The 17380-nt window shown below is 43.2% G+C and overlaps 1 protein-coding gene across 1 annotated transcript; it reads right to left on the bottom strand.

Annotated features, from left to right (window-relative positions):
* Window positions 1-12374: 12374 nt before the first annotated feature.
* LOC149812942 (pentatricopeptide (PPR) repeat-containing protein) lies at window positions 12375-16549 on the bottom strand. The gene is made up of 4 exons (XM_089991019.1): window positions 16412-16549; window positions 16069-16296; window positions 15275-15290; window positions 12375-14584 (listed from the first exon to the last, which is right to left on the bottom strand). Exons 1-4 carry the CDS (start codon window positions 16547-16549, stop codon window positions 12375-12377), a joined length of 2592 nt encoding a protein of 863 aa, XP_089847145.1.
* Between the last annotated feature and the right edge of the window lie 831 nt (window positions 16550-17380).

The following is a 17380-nucleotide window of genomic DNA, read 5'->3' as shown; positions in this document are numbered from 1 at the left end:
ACATGGTGAAACAGTTTCAGATGATACATCACAAACAACATGTCTGAGATACAAAGGTAATGTGTATACGAGGAGACCCAGAGAGCAAATGAATGCACCTGCTGAAGAACACGTTGCATTGTCTGATAACAAAGAAGCACCAAGAAGATCTGGCAGGATAAGACATCCTATTGAAAAATGGGTTAGTTATGACAACTTTTCTATGGACTTTCAAATTTTTTTATCCAAGATTGAAAAACATGATGAACCACGTGGTTTTCATCAAGTTGTCTAATCCAACAAATGGATTGAAGCGATGAATGAGGAGATCGAGGCACTTCATGAGTGTCAAACATGGGAGATAGTTGGCCGTCCTCTAGATAAGAATGTTGTTGGTTCCAAATGGGTATATAAAATTAAATATAAACTGGATGGTAGCATTGAACGGTACAAGGCACGTCTTGTAGCCAAGGGTTTCACTCAAGAATATGGTCAGGATTACGATGAGACATTCAGCCCAGTGGTGAAAATGGGTACTATTTGCATCATACTTGGCTTGGCAATTGAACATGTTTGGATCTTTAGTCAGCTTGATGTTAAAAATGCATTATTTCATGGAAATTTAAAGGAAGAGGTCTACATGGAGCAGCCTCAAGGTTATACAGAAGGAGACCCAAAGGACTATGTATGCAAATTAACCAAAGCCTTGTATGGTTTGAAGCAAGCTTCCAGGTCATGGTTCGAAAGCTTCTCCTTAGAGATTCAGAAGCATGGTTTCTTTCGTTCCCAACTAGATCATTCTCTGTTTATATACAGGAATGATACCACCCTGATTTTCTTACTCATATATGTTGATGATATTGTGATCACTGGTAATGCTCCCGACCACATTCAACGAATTAAAGCTTTATTGAGTATGCAGTTCAAAATGAAAGACCTTGGGGAACTGAGATACTTTCTTGGTGTAGAGGTGGATAGACGAGATAACAAAATGTCATTAACTCAACACAAATACACTCTTGATCTTCTGGCTAAAGCAGGAATGACAGATTGTAAATCTCTATCCACACCCAGTGTTGTCAACCAAAGACTTAGTATTTGTGATGGTGAGTTATATCCTGATGCAGTCAAGTATCGCAGTTTAGTGGGTATGTTGCAATATCTTACCTTTACTAGACCAAACATTGTATATTCTTTCAATCAAGTATCTCAGTTCATGCATGAACCAAAGACTGGTCACATGGATGCTGTCAAATGCATCCTCCGCTATCTAAAAGGCTCGATAGGTGATGGACTTACATATACTCAATCTTCATGGAAGTCACCAAAACATAACATACTGGCCTATACAGACGTAGACTAGGCAGGGGATCCAGATGAGAGGAGGTCTGTTTCAGGGTACTGTATTTTCATTGGAAGAAATCTCTTCTCATGGAGTAGCAGAAAACAGAAGGTTGTGGCAAGGTCTAGCACAGAGGCATAATATAGATCTATGGCAGCCACCACTGCAGAAGTGACCTGGATTAGGCATCTACTTACAGAGATGGGGGAGGATATCTCAAATTCGACACTTATGTGTGATAATAAAAGTGCTATACAAATTGCATTCAATCTCATTCATCACAGTCACACTAAGCATATCGAGATTGATCAACATTTCATCAGACAAAAGATAGCAGACAAAGAGATTAAACCAGTTTATGTGCCTTCAGAAGACCAAATTGCTGATCTATTTACAAAAGGTCTTACAAGTCAACGTTTCTGGTATCTGAAGAACAAGTTGCACATGGTTCACTCCCATGCTCAACTTGAGGGAGGGTATTAGAATATATTAGAATGTGGGTTGGATATGGATCCATTCAATAAAGGACCCATATCCATTCCAGGTTTGTATTTTAATGTAATATGAGTTACTAATACATGGGCACTTTTGTCCATGTGTAAATTATTGTAACCCTATTAATGTTAATAGAGTATTAACGCAGCCTGTGTGAGAAAACAGGTTGTCGATTCCCAACAACTTCAGAGCTCTCTCTTTGTCTCTCTCTCTCTCTCTCTCTCTCTCTCTCTCTCTCTTGTCCTCTCTTGTTTTTGATTTATGCAGCAAATCTGACACCTGGGGGGCTCGTGTACGCACATGTATCCTGATCTATACCTAGTTCCCTTAGGCTGCGATCTAGGCATATCACCTTCTTATGAAATTTCGAGGACAAAATTCTCTTAAGGGAGGTAGGATGTAACGCCCATGTAAAAAAAAAAATCATGTCAGACACGTGCCTTGCACGTGTCAGACACGTGTTGGGGTTTGGTCCGCTGTGTCGGGCGCGGATCTGGGTCCGAACCGGACCCGAGCCTAACGTCGACCCGGGTTCTCGAAGCCGCGAGAACCTGCATCTTTTAAAAGATGCAGGCGTCTCGGGCGAGGGTCCAAAACCCTCGCCTCTTCTCTCTCCTCTGCTCCGTCTCTCTCACGCTGCCGCCGGCGACCAACTTTGTCTGGTCGCCTCCCCCTCTCTTAGTCTGGCGGCCTATGAGCTCCGACGACCAACGATCTTCTCCGCCTTTGTCCCGTGTGCCGCAAGAAGCCAGTCACCTGTTCGCCTCCTCTTCGCATCCTGCCTCTGGCCGCCTCCTGGCAGACGTCGGTGATCGCAGTCGTCAGCCATTCCCCTCTTCGAGCCAACGCCGGTGACTCACCGTCGGCCACTGCCTTTGTCCTGGGTGTCGCAGCCACCGACGTCCGTGCCTCTGACCACCACCTTTCTGCTCCAGTCGGCGATTGAAGCCGACAGCGGCCTCCGGGCATCGTCGACTCTCCTGTCTACGGCCACCTGCGACATCGCAACCAACCTCCCGACTGGCGGTCGGCTGCGCCAAAACCCCGACGCCAGAAAAGTCGGCGCCTCTTCCACTCAGCTTCTCCCCTCTTTCTCTGGCTCCTCCCGTTTCCCCTGGTCGATGACCTGCTGCCGGCGGCCGACAACAGCATCGTCGCTGCTCCCTCTGAGTCTTCTCGGCAACCTCAGCCATCTGCGACCACAACTGTTTGTCAGCGCTTGCGAGCGACCCTCGACTCCTCTCTTCATCGGCCTCCTGACGCCGGTGAACCCGAGAGCTCCTTCTTTGTTGTTTGCTCTCCTCTGGGCTCACGTTCCAGCATTGCTCATCGGTGACTTCTCTCGTTGTCGTGGTCTCCCGAGGTATAAACCCCTTCTCCCTTCTTTTTCTCCTTTGTGAGGGGTCGATCGACAGGGGGACTGAGCCCCCCTGTCGTCGATGCTTGTCGACAGGGGGTTCCGTTCCTCGTGTCCTTGTAGGTCGGCAGGGGGGGCTCCGCTTCCCCCCTACCCTTATTGTGCCGGCAGAGGCTCCCCCTGCTCTTGTTGTCCCAGCACGGGCGGAGCCCCTTTGCTCGCCTGTTGCTTCTCGGCAAGGGGTTTTGTCCCCCTGCCTCCTGCGTTTTGCCAGCAGGGGGCGAAGCCCCCCTGCTTTCCTGTTTTCGAGCAGAGGCTTGCCCTCTGCATCTCAGTTGTTCTCCGGCAAGGAGCTTTGACCCCTTGCCTTGCTCTTGCTGCCGGCAGGGACAGAGCATCTGCCTGTTTCGTTCCCAGCAGGGGGCTGCACCCCTGTCTCGTGTTCTGACAGGGGGTGTTCCCCCCCTTCCTTGTTGTGCAGGTGTGGCAGGGAGCTTCTGCTCCCTCTCCTGCCTTTCTTTGTGCTGGCAGACAGGGAGCTCCTGCTCCCTGCCTCTGCTGTTGTTATCAGGCAAGGTTGAGGCCCCTGCCTCTGGCACCCTTGTCTGCAGGATGCAAAGTTCCTGCATCGGCCTCCTGTAGGTAGGAGACCTTGCTGCCTTTGTTGCTTCTCGTTTATATTACAACGGATACTAATGTTCTAAGTTTTCGAGGTTGAACGGTGGATCCAGCTCGCCTTCGTGGCTCAAACTTGCGCTTACCTATGTCGCTGGCATACAAGGACCCGCAACCCCTTAAGGTAGAGGATTCTTGCGTAAAAGGATAATGAACGAATAAATGCTAAAATAAGAAAAGATAACTAAAAGAGGATGATATATATATATATATATATATATATATATATATATATATATATATATATATATCTTTATATCTTTACCTTCAAGGATGTGGTTTCACGATCCTTGTCCTTCTTACTTTCTCGAACTTTTCTTTCTGTTGCCGCCGCACTATATGTGCCTAGGCTTTCCATTCCTGTCTTTACATTTCATGTCTTTTAACTCAATGACGCGGTTTCACGATCCTTGTCCTCTCTACTTTCTCGCACTTTACTTTCCTGCTGCCCCGCGCTTTGCGCCATGGCATTTACTTGTATATGTCTGCCTTTTCCTCCAAGATGCAATCCTGGTCCTCTTTTACATTCTTGCACTTTATTTCCTTGCATTTACTTGTTGCCCCGCGCTTTATGCGCGCTGGCCTTGCTACTTACTTTACTCTTCGTACTTTACGTTCCTATGCTGGCTGTTGCACTTACTTTCGTATGTGTTCGTCTTTACCTTGCTGCTGCACTTCGTGCATATGCTTTGCTCATGCATGTATTCTTATCTCTGTCGTATGCTCTTTTACTTACTTACGCTTATCGTTTAATCGAGGTGCAACCCCCATGCCTCGTGAGTTGTCCCTTACACTTGCTTAGTCAGTATAAGATCTCATACCTCGTGAGTTGCGTACGTAGTTGCCTTCTTGTGTGTTTCGATAATCGAGGTATGATTTCATACCTCGTGTGTAGCCCTAGCGTTCTACCCTCGCGGTGCAGCTTCACCCATCGAGTCTTGCCCCTCGATTTACCATTGTATTAGTATGTGCACAAGTTTGCCCCTTGTCTGCTTGCACTCCTTGAGTGCAGCTTCGAGTGTATAGTGTATATCGTTTCACTTGTCTTAAAGGCCACAATGCACACACTTATGCACTTCGGTTCTCCAAAGATGATGGTCTTAGGTGCAAACCTATTTTCAAGAATGTATAGCTTGTAAAGCAGTGATCGCGGCCGGATCTCCCAAATCAATATATTTGGGATAGGTGTGTTACAACCTCAGTTCGCCTATCCGATACGACTCAGATAACCTTGTTTAAGAGCCTATGCACGAGTAGGGTGGGAATCCTATTGAGGTACTTGCGTCATTGCTAGATCGGCGTTGCATCACTTCTGATGCAAGACCTAGTTCTAGGCTTTCTGGTCAAACCCAGATAGTAGCGCCTTCCTTCTTTCGTGAAGGTATTGTTGGATTTCTTACGAGGAATCCATGTTCCTCCTCTTGTAGTTGTACTCTTAGTCACGTACGGTATGTTTGGACTACGAAGAGCATGACGAGAGGTGTGTAGTAACCTCTAAACATGTATTGACACATTGAGATAATCCTGTTATGTTGATATTCGCCTAATAGACAGAATGCTTGCGATTGTCTAAAGGACTCTGGCACGATAGGTTGGAACTTAAATGAGTTCACTGTGGACTTCTGTAAAGCAGATGCGTTGGGGGATTTTCTGCGAGAGATCCACGCCCCTCTCATCGTGGTTGTACTTTTGAACAGGTACATTGCGTACTACGATGAGTAGGATGAGAGGTCTATGTCTACCTCGAACATGCAATGGCATGTGGTTGAGATCACAAGAGTAATGTTTCTACTCTCGCTATGAGTTGACCCCTCTCATCATGGTTGTACTTTTGAACATGTACATTGCGTACTGCGGTGAGTAGGATGAGAGGTGTATGGTTGCCTCGAACGCGTAATGGCGTGTATAATTCACATAAATGATAATCATGCGCCTTCATAGGCAAGATGCTCGATTGGGTTGAAAGACCAGAGCATGTAGAATAGGACGGCGGTTAAGAAACCTCCCATCGTGCTCATTTAGGACGGTTCATCAAGAGAGAGGATGGATGGTACAAAACTCCGATGGACAATCATTAATGGCAATCTCGGTCAAAGATCCGACTTCCTCAGTCATCGAAGGTTAGGGGAAATCCTTCAGGCCACTTCTGCAGAAGTTCGGATGCGAATCCATTGGGCCTTTGTTTGTCTTTGGGGATTTACTCTCTTGGTCACTGGTCATCTCCTTAGGAGCAGACTCAGTCAGTCATTCGAGGTATAATAAAATACATAGCATAATGAACCCCCGAATCGATTACGACTGTTTCTATGTTTGCCTTGTGCGTACCCACAATGGCGGATAAGACAAGATATAACTTACACACATGATTATGAGATATGCGTGTTGTGACATGCATTGCTTGCTTGCTTGTTAGCTCGGTAGTTCGGTACGCTACTCATTGAGCTATGTACGCCTGTCGAGGTGTTACTCTAATTGGTTAAACTGCTTACGCAGTTCTTTGCTAAGTAATAACTACCTTCTCATACTAGTCAATTACTTATACTATTAACATTATGCTAGTTATTACATTTTGTGATATAACTGCTACCCTATGATTTCTTATCATAAGTAACTTATGAATTGCTTGTAATGTAATAACTTATGCCTTATAATTAATGTAGCTACTTGCCGATGGATTGAGCCACCCAATAATACTTGTATACATATTACGAGCATTGTTATGAATGCTTGTCTTATGCAATTGCTTTGCTTAACTATTGGATAGAGTTAGTTACTCTTCACCTATAGTATCTGTTGGATTGCTATATTTGCTTGTTTAGCACTATGGTCTCAACTGCTCTTGTATGTAGCTGTTTGCTTTACTAGAGCTTTGCTTACCCCACGATACTTTTGTTAGATCTGCTAGTCTTGTTTTTCCTGCTTGATCTAGTGATTATCTTGCTTATTGTAGCTTTTGTTCTTTCTTGTCTTTTGCACCCCTACTAGTCTATTGTGAGACTGACCCATTTCATGGGTAGGTGTTGGACAGGTTATACAGCTTGCGATGGCACGATGACGTGATGCGTTCAAGGCAAGGCCCTTTCCTGACGTTGCGCTTCTGAGGATACTTTTGATAGATGTGGTATAAAGTTTCTTGAAAGCATCTCTTCTGATTAGAACTCTGGATTTCTAAAACTGTATTTCCAAAACGTGGTTCTTTTTATTTCAATAAAATATATACTTGAGTTGCAAATCTGTTTATAAGAGGCGTTTGATTTTGTGTTGTAACAAGGTCTAGGGACTTCTGTTTTGAACCTGATCTTCCGCTGAATTTTTGTTTTAAACTCTGATAAATGATTGATTTCAAAGCTTTCAACCTTTTTCATAAATGGTTTCAAGTCCACGGTTTTGGGGTGTTACATGGATAATTCTACAAACATCACATTCTAATAGCTTTTATTTGTTTTCCTTGCCAAGACGAAAAATCCATCACTTACATAAGGTTTCAAATACAAGGAAAAACAAGCAATCTTTGCACACAAAATGGAAAGTGAAAAGCTGAAAAAATGGTAACTTGGATCTCAAATTCATGTAGCTCTAATTCTTGGGGCTCATGCTGAGATCAAAGTAAATCAAACACTGGAGCTGAAATACATGCAAAAATGTATATTCAGATTTACATTTTAAGTGTAAGACCCATAATTTTTCAGACAACTTTTGAATAAAATTCACGAGGCATTTTCAGGTAAAAATAGCATTTATACTCAAAATGCGAATCAAACCGATTCTTGCGAGCCAGATATACTTAGGATATTCGTATCTTCGGGAATATATGCTCAAACCGTCAGGGAGTCATAACTTTCTCTCTAAATAAAATCAAGAGATTTGTACGAGCCAACTTTCTTAGTTACATCAATACGAAGAGAATGGCGTACTAAGAAGTTTTTGAAAAAAATCGTCGAAAACCCAATTTTTTTGTGGGACACACAAAAATGTTGGTGGGACCCACAGAAATATTCCTCAGAAAATATCGGATGGGACCCACAAAATATCCCATGGAATTTCCATGTGTGCCCCACACCAAAGAGGAACCTTCTGAAAATTTCTGGAAAAGGTAAGAAGGGGAAGGAAGGCTCTGGATTTTTCTAGCTTTTTCTATAAAAATCCAGAGAGAGGAGGTTGCTTAGGGGCTAAGCAACCTTGCCTATAAAAGGAGGTGACCCCCCTTTGAAAAAATTGACCTCCCTTCCTTTTGCCTCCCCTTTCTCTCTCCTAAACCTCCCCTACCTAGCCTAGCCTGTCTGAGTGGTTTGAGCCTGCCTAATCTAGTCCTATCCTGCCTGACCTGGTCTTAGCTCACCTGACCTGGTCCAAACCTAGTTGACTTGACTTGAACTTAGTTAGGTTTGAAGTCAAAGTCTTTTTTGGTCCCAAACCTTGGTTTGATTTTCTAAACCCAAACCTAGCCAGCTTGGGCTAAGTCTGAACCTGCTGAACCTAGTTGACTTAGACCAAACCTAGTTTGGTTCAAACCACTTAGATTGAGCAGCTTGACCTACTCTTCCTCTTTCTTAATTAGGTCGAACCTATCTGACCTCTCAAAGGAAGGATCGAACCTCGTTCGAAGCAGTTGAAGCATTCTAGAGCCGTTTCTTTCACAATTTGAAGTAAGTTCGCTTCGTTGATCCATCTCTCTCAAGTATTTGCTTGTTTGTATATAATATATACCTTCTGAAGTAGTATCTTACCCTAGTTCTTGGTTGAGCCATCTACGACACTTCGGTGTTCACGCACTCGCCTCGTAACTATCGTTGGATATATATGTTTAAATGTGCAGTATATGCGTTCTTAAAAATAGTATTTCGCCCTAGTTCTTGGTTGAGCCCTCTAGGACACTTCGGTGTTCACACGCTCGCCTTGTAACTATCGTTGAATGTCGATTCTCGCATACATTGTCTTGAGATTGCCGTCACGTCTTATATCGCCAAGGCTTCTGCTTAAATATAATTTACCATTCGTCGTCGCGTCGTATGATGCCAAGGCTCCCTGCTTTCTGCAATTTCCGATTATTCCTTTAAATTACGCATTTTGTTTTGACATCGCGTCGAACGATGCCAAGGCTTTCCTGCTTTCTGCAAATATATATGTAGAATATTTCGTTCAGTTTCACCCCCGAACAATAAGTATATGTATTCCTTTACGCCACCGTCATATAAAGCACATGCTTCTATTTATACTAAATATATGACGCGTAAATGAGCATTCAAATGGAGATCAACTCCAAATTGTCAATATGATTCCCTTGTCGTTCCTCGATCAAGATTTTGCTTGACGAATGAAGCCTCATATTGGAAAGACTTCGCTTTTGTGCAAAACCGCTTTTTTGTAAAGACTAAATCATTTGTGTATGGCCTAGCTATAACCCAAGGTTCCAATCAACCTTGATGGATATAAAGTACGCACAACGGTGCACATTCATTTCCCGAGTTAAAGCTTAACAATTTTCCCGTCAAAGAGGGGAAGTGCTGCTGGAAATTCTGAAAAGATGCTCTCCGAGCTTAAAAGAATCACACGCTTCCTCATTCAATAAGAGGGAGTGTTGAAGAAATTTCTGAAGAAGCTCAACCAAGCTCTGAAAGAGTAGAGCATGTTACTTCATCATACAGCGGAGGTGTTGCCCATATGCCCTCAGTACTTTCTACAACGTAGAAAGGTTAGACTCACTCCTGCCGTCAAAGCGGAGGAAATGTTGTCAAAATGGACAGCAGAAGAGCTGCCGAAACCGATTGAATGACACGAAGATGCCATGTCGTTGGAACGCTGCCAGAATGGCCTGTTTCCATGTTTTGCCTATAAGGGCACCTTACTCGTAAGGGCCGCTGCGCCAGAGTAGAGGTTGCGCCTTGACAAGGCTAAGTGCTCATTACGATGATATACGCCGAGCAACCGATCCATTGAGATCGTGTCATATGCATGCTCATTGAGAGACTGATATACAACTAGACTCGTAAGGGCCGTAAAGCCAGAATACGTTGTCCACCCGAAAGAAGTGAGATGCTCGTGATGACCGCAGTGCCGAGAGCAGAGTCCAGCATGCATATGAATAAAACGAAAAGACCCCGCGGCTGATAATCGTGTTAGGGGCATAATAGATGGGGTCGGGTACATCTCCTCAACGGTTGCCCTATAGGCATGCATTAAGTAGCTTGTAAGACTGGCAGACCTCTTTAAAATTTTCTCACCGAGGAAGACGGTGATGGTGCAGCCTTGAGTGATATATATTACCTTCGAACCTGATAGAGTTCATGATGACCTCCGTCACTGAGAGGTATAGAGGTCGTGGTTATCCTTAAATATCTAAGGATTGAACTCAATTACTACAGTAGCAGGATGTATCCGAATACCTATTAGGGACTTCTTCTCGTATGAAATGTACCATCCTACTAGAGGGATGAGGTCAACAGGCCTCTTGGGTATCTAAAATACATAGAATAATCAACCCCTAAATCGTCGTGTTGATGCTCAGATATACCTCTTTTAAGCCCAAAGAGAAGGGTTAAATATCGAAACAATGCATTAGCTTAGGTTCAACGATGCTTGAATATATGAGTAAATGAACGTTGTTGAGTCAAGTCCTGCGTAACCTTTGTGAATGTATTATAATCGGTATACTACTGGACCGACTGGGCAAAGACCCAAGTTGTATCTGCACGACTAAGCGAAGTTTGATGAGCTATCCTTAGATTCGTAGGATACGGATGTGCCAAGTATAAAAACTTGAGCTAGATATCCCTTGAGGCCCGAAAGAGGCATACGCTAAGTCATGGAGACTTGAGCAGTTATTCAAATCACAGTCCGGAAGAGGCTTGCGCTAAGTTATGGAGACTTGAGTGAATGTTCAACTCATAGCCCTGAGGAGGCTCTTGCGATATACGCTAAGTCGTGGAGACTTGAGCGTCGTTATAGCGAACTGTGACCTTGAGTGGTCAACGCATTTGCTTGAGTTGAATGAATGTATGATGGATTGCTTACCAGACCATCAGTGGTCCTGACTCCGTTTAATGAGGATTTTAGGTGTTGGACCTGCGTTGCGATATGAGGAACAAGGCGGCATCGAGTTCCAGGGTTTCTCCAAATAGAGTTGTACTGCTTCCTTTTATTGAACCAATACTGCTTTTTCAAGCAGTGATGTTTGTAATAAATAAGTGGTTTTAATAAATGGAACACCTTGGTGGTCGAGGGGTGCTTGGCCACATACCTGTAATGTGCCTGGAGCTTTCTAAAACCGATGACTCATTATCGTCTATTTTCGCTCTTAAAAGTTTTTCTAAGTTCCGCTGCAAAAAAAAAAAAGAAATTCATGAAAATTTTAACTTAGCTTTGTTTTAGAAATCTGGGGTGTTACATTAAGAGAGAGATACAGATCTTGTCCTGACAGGGGGAGTCAAACCAGAGATCATGTATTTGAAATCCTTGCATCTCATACTCATGTATAAAATCCAAGGTATTCAAACATATCCTTTGTTTGTTGGCTCAACAAGTCCTCCAAGATTTCTTTGTGAAACATCAAAGATATTCCTGCTTGTCAATTCAAATGAAGGAGTTAATTGAGCAGATCCCGCTATCCCTTCCAACTAGAAGAACATAGTGCTAGCTCATTCACCATCTAGGTAATTGGCAAGTTTTATCCGTCAACTTAGCACAAAAAAAAAAAGAACAAAGAATAAGATCTCGATATCCCAAGCTTTTTGTTGTTACTAGTATTTGTTCTGAAAGCAATGTAAGTTATAAAAGGATTAAACGATTCCTAAGGGTGGAACAAATATCTGTAAAAATGCAAGCATTACAAAAACTTGCATTTTTTAAGCAGCATCAGCAACCCGGTTGAAAGTTCCAAGGCATCCGCATGAGTACAGCAACCCGGTTGAAAGTTCCAAGGCATCCGCATGAGTACAACAACCAATCTTCAGAGTGACTAATGATAGAGCTCCAATTACAAGATCTGCACGAGGTTCCTTTTGTGTACTCTGCCCAATGGCACTTAACGTGTGTAAGGTATAACTTCCCATTCATATGACATCTTCCTCCTGATGCCATTTGATTTCTTTGAAAGAAAAAAAAATCAAGTTAATAGCTTGTATTTCTTAACCAGGATAAATAGTTTGTCATGATGTAAGAAATGCACACAATTACAACAATGAATCTTATATGTAACTTTGTTAACTGTTAACCATCATAGACCAGCTGTGGTCAGATCTGCAACTTGATTTTCGGGCCCTCTTCTGTGGCATCAGATCAGGTATATGCAGCGTATAACTTGCACAGGTTCTACATCCTTGCACTCTTTATTACATGTAAGCTGCAGTTCTATGTTACAAGCACTACTTTTGAGCAACTCACCAAACGTATATATTTGAGCTGCAAACTGGTCTGAGAAAAGTTTGCTTCTTAAGCTATTTCCCTCTCAACTGACGACAGGTGTGTACCTTGTCATTGGACAAATAGGGCAATTCCTCGCATTGTATGTACGGCCATTCTCAGTTTACATCACCAGAAATCTCCACAAGAGCACATACCATCTTTGAAGCGATGGAACCGAGCAGTATCTCTAACAAGTATCTCTCGACCGACAATCTTAGAGATAATCTTTGTAGCAGTATGACAATCTAGACAAACTCTAAGATTCTTTACCACTCTTATAGGCAAGCCTTGAGGTATAAAAATCAAACCGAAAGCAATTGCAAGCCTTTCACTATGGTAGCAAAGCAATTGTTCTTTTTGTGCTTCCTCCAGATCGTGAAACACAGAGCTTATATCTGGTACATAGCCTTCTGCAACCATTTTGAGGTTGAGATTCTCTAGCTCTGCATATATCTGATCAGAATGTGGGTGCGATCTATCATCTGCTGAAAAAATATGCCATTGGTTCTTATACTTGATCCAGCTACATCCAGGCTCCTTTCTCACTCTTTTTGTTCTCATACCTCGTCTTAAATTAGCAACATCTTCCCACATCCCTTGAGCAGCATAAATATTAGAAAGTAGAATGTAACTTGCAGGGTTCTGCGGTTCTAGCTCAAGTAGAGACTCTGTCGCCCATTTCCCAATTCTTAAATTACCATGGATCCTACAGGAACTAAGAAGGGTGGACCACCCAACTGCATCTGGTTGACATGGCATCTCTTTTATAAACTTCTCTGCCTCTTCCAATTTTCCAGCTCGACCAAGCAGGTCAATCATGCATGTATAGTGATCTGACGTATGAACTATACCTTGCTGTTTCAGCAATGAGAAATAGTGACGACCTTTCTCTACCATGCCTGCTCTACTGCAAGCAGAAAGCACACCAACAAAAGTAACCCCATCTGGCTTCAAACCACTAGCAACCATTTTCTCATACAAGTCTATGCTTGCTTTAGCATTGCCCTGTTGTGCATAGGCCACAACAAGAGCTGTCCAAGAGACTTCATCTCTTCTCACCATTTCATCAAAGAAACGGTGAGCTTCTTCAATACTGCCACATTTGGCATACATGGTGACCACTGAATTGGCCACAGAAACAAAAGAAACTAACCCTGAGACAAGTCCACAACAATGAAATTGTGTTCCTTCTTCAACAGATGCAAGGTTAGCACAAGCACTTATAACACTTCCAAGGGTAAAATCATCAGGTTCTATATTGTTTCTCTGCATCTCCAAGAAAATTCTCATTGCTTCCTCATTAAAACCATTCTGTGTAAAACCAACGAGCATTGCAGTCCATGACACTATATTCTTCCCCGGCATTCTTGAGAAAACTGATTCTGCATACTTTATATTTTTACACTTAGAATACATATCTACAAGTGCACTACCGACAAAAACATTGGACTGATGATCAGTTCTGATTATATGAGCATGAACTTGCTTTCCCTGCTCCAAACTCAACAGACTGCCACAGGCAGTCAGCACGCCACCAAAGGTAAACTGATCAGCTGGTACATTTAACAATTTCATGTCCCTGAAAACATCAATGGCCTCTTTTGCATAACCATTCTGCATGTATCCAGAAACAACCGTCGTCCAAGAGACAGAGTCTCTGTCTCTCATTTCATCAAAAATCCTCCTTGCGTGTTCAACCATCCCACACCTGAAATACCCGGTGATCATGGTATTATGCAAAACAATGTTTCTCTCGCCAACCTGTTCAAATGCTCGACGTCCATCCTCTATATGTCCAAATTTGGAGTACATATCAACCAGTGGACTACCGACAAAAGCAAGCGATTCCAACCCCACTCTTATAATCTGCCCATGAATCTCTCTGCCTAGATTAACATCAAACAGATTTGTCGACAAAATTAACATGGTGGAGAATGTGATGCGATTGGGAAGATAGCCTTCCCTCATCATCGAACTGTAAACCTCCACAGAGTCATCTCCTAGGCCGCTATTCGCGTAACCCATGATCATCGAATTCCAAGAAACACCATCTCTTTCCGGCATTTCTTGGAAGAATCGATCCATCTCCCTGATGCAGCCTGACTTTGCATACCCTGCAAGCATGGTGTTCCACGAGAAATGGTTTGGTTGAGGAATTCTGTCGAATACTTGGAGCGCATGGTGCAAGTCCCCGAGCCGCGCATACATGTTAACGATGTTGTTTGAGAGGTAGGTTTCTGGGGAAGCCACGGTTCGAATGATGCGTCCATGGAGCTTCTTGCCTTCTTTTAGATTGTGGGTGTCTATGCAAATTCTTAAGAGAGCGGAGTAGTAGTCTGATACAGGGCACCTGTTGGTACTACTGGGGAACGGAGATGCGGCTCTGGATGAGAAATGAATGCTCTGAAGAGAAGAACGATAGCACAATGATGTACATCGTACTGGTGGCACTAGGAATGATCTCATGCTTTTGACATAGCCTCTCCCTCTCTCACACACACAGAAGGCCTAAATTTTAGGAAAAGTCAGCAATTGCTACGTGCTAGTGTTAGCTTGTCACAAAGGTCGAAGCAGGTTATATCCCCCCACACGAACCCCCCTCCCCCCACCAGGTGCGTGTTCGCGGGTTCGAATGAGCGCCACTACGTGTTTGCGGGTCCGAACGAGCATCACGTATGTAAGCACGTGTGAATCGTATCCCCATGTTTATCAGCATCGAGTCGAAGTCCGGAAGTCCGGTGCGATTGCAAAGACTTAAGTACCCTTTTCGCCATTGGTGCCACAAAACGACGATTCTAAAAAAGGAGCGGTTGCAAAGACTTAAGTACCCCGAATATGGTTATTCAAGACCTACTCCCTGCACTGCAGGATTATCCGAGAAAGGAATCCCTCCTGAAGAAGACCATGAATATCAACCCTCTTTCTCTCTCCCTTCTCTTTCTGCCTCTGTGAACATCCAGTAGACGATCCTACACTGCTCCATCAAGCACCGACTGACCTGCACACTGACTATAGCATGATTAAACTTGATGAGTTGTTGAGCTTGATTCAGAGTTTTTGCCCTTACAGGAAGGAGGGTTCGAGGGCTCTGCCGGTGCGGGTTCCGCTGCGCATTCAGCGGGGGTCTAGGAGGCAACGCCCCCCATAAGATTTTTTTTGGGGCCTTGTATAAATTCTTTCTTTTCTTTCCCTCTTGTAATTGTCGAAAAAGAGCAATAAAGTTTTTCCTCTTGGCGGTCATGGTTTTTTTACTCTCTCTCGAATTTGAGAGGAGCTTTTTCCACATAAATCTGTGTCATTGTGTTTTGTTTGATCGTTCTTGTTTATTGTTTCCTTCGGTTGTTTCTTGTTCACGGTTTTTGTAATACCCTTTTCCGCCATTGGTGTCATGAAATAACGATTCTAGAAAAGGACAAAATTTCTTTTTTTTTTGTTACGTGATTTACGAAAATCGCGTTGCGATTTGCCTTTTTTTCTGCAACGCGATTTAGCGATTTACGAACATCACATAGCGATTTGCGATTTCTTTTTTCGCAACACGATTTTCGTAAATCGCTACTCGATTTAGCAAATTTTTTTTATATGCGATTTTCGTAAATCGCTACTCGATTTAGTGATTTTCTGTTTTTTTTTTGGTACGCGATTTTCGTAAATCCCTACTCGATATAACAATTTACGAAAAATTGCATAGCGATTTGCCATTTTTTTCGCTGCGCGATTTTCATAAATCGCTACTTGATTTAGCGATTTGCCATTTTTTTTCGCTACGTGATTTTCGTAAATCGCTACTCGATAGCGATTTGCCTTTTTTGTTTAGTACGTGATTTTTGTAAATCGCAATGTCGAACTTCGTTCCCTTGAGCACGATCTTCGTCGTAGTCAGGCTGTAGTCGCCGGTTGTTCTGATGGCAGTCTTGAGGTTCGTGACGAGGAAGCCAGAGAGGAACGTGCCATTCCCGAAGTTGGCAGGGAGGTGGGTCCTGTCAGAGAGTACGGCGTCGAAGGTCAAGATGAGGACCTCGCGGTGCCAGAACCCGACGAATGCCCGCTAAGACTTGAGGGTGCAAACACCCGTGTTGAGCAGCGTTAGGGTGGCCTGGAAGGCATAGCTCTGATCAAAAGTATTGTCGACGTAGGGGTAGACGGATTGTACTTTGAAAGACTCCGTTGTAGGTGTACTGGAGTAAGATTCTTTTGTAGGTGTCCCTCGAAGGCGGCAGAGGGGCTGCCACAGTTGATTGCTCGCTGGATGAGGGCAGCATTCCGACCACTGCTAGCAGGAAGAAGACGATGATCGCCATCGGATCGCCAACTCTTTGCCTCCCTTAATTTCTTTTCTAAAGAGAGAGAGAGAGGGTTTTACAGTGTTTCACGGAGAAGGAAGAAGAAGAAGATGACGACAAAAAGTTTAAACGGAAAAGAAAGAGAGAGCGCTTCAGGTTCGTTTCGCTGTTTGGACTTTGAAGAGTTAACATCATCCTCGACTTTTTGAATGGAGGATATTTTTGTCCTTTTCTCGAATTGTCATTTTTCTTTTTTTTGAATGAAAGATATTTTTGTTATTTTTTTGAATTGTCGTTTCATGGCAAGAATAGCAAAAAAGAGTACTTAAGTCTTTGCAACTGCACCGGACTTCAATGCTAAGTGATGCCGACACACACAGGAATACGAGCTCCACGTGCTTATATATGTGGCGCTCATTCGGACCCCCGAACACGCACTATAGCAAACAATGCGTCTTCTGGGGAGAACACACAACACCCTCTCAAGTGAGGTACCTGGAGACGAAGACACAGGATGCGAGTTTGACTAGTGAGGACACAAAATTTTTTATTTTTAATTGATAATAAGAAGCTATTTTTTGATATTTTAATATTAAAAATGTTTTTCATATAAATGTTGTTAAAAACAATAAATTTTTTAAATATATTAAAATAATGATAGTAAAATTGGTGTCTGAATCAGCGTGTCTTTGTCATTTGAGATACACGACCAAAATGGTATGTCCCTATGACATTTTTTCACAAAATCTACTTGACTTGGTGCCCAAAATGCCCTTAAGTGGCTTGATTCCAGCTTTGATAGGTAGTCAGTCTATCACTACTCTTGTGTCACTCTTTGAGCCAATGTCT

Source organism: Nuphar pumila, chromosome 16, assembly GCF_984573655.1.
Source record: "Nuphar pumila chromosome 16, dmNupPumi1.hap1.1, whole genome shotgun sequence".
In the NCBI taxonomy this organism is placed as follows: domain Eukaryota; kingdom Viridiplantae; phylum Streptophyta; class Magnoliopsida; order Nymphaeales; family Nymphaeaceae; genus Nuphar; species Nuphar pumila.
This window is presented reverse-complemented; position numbering and strand designations above follow the sequence as displayed.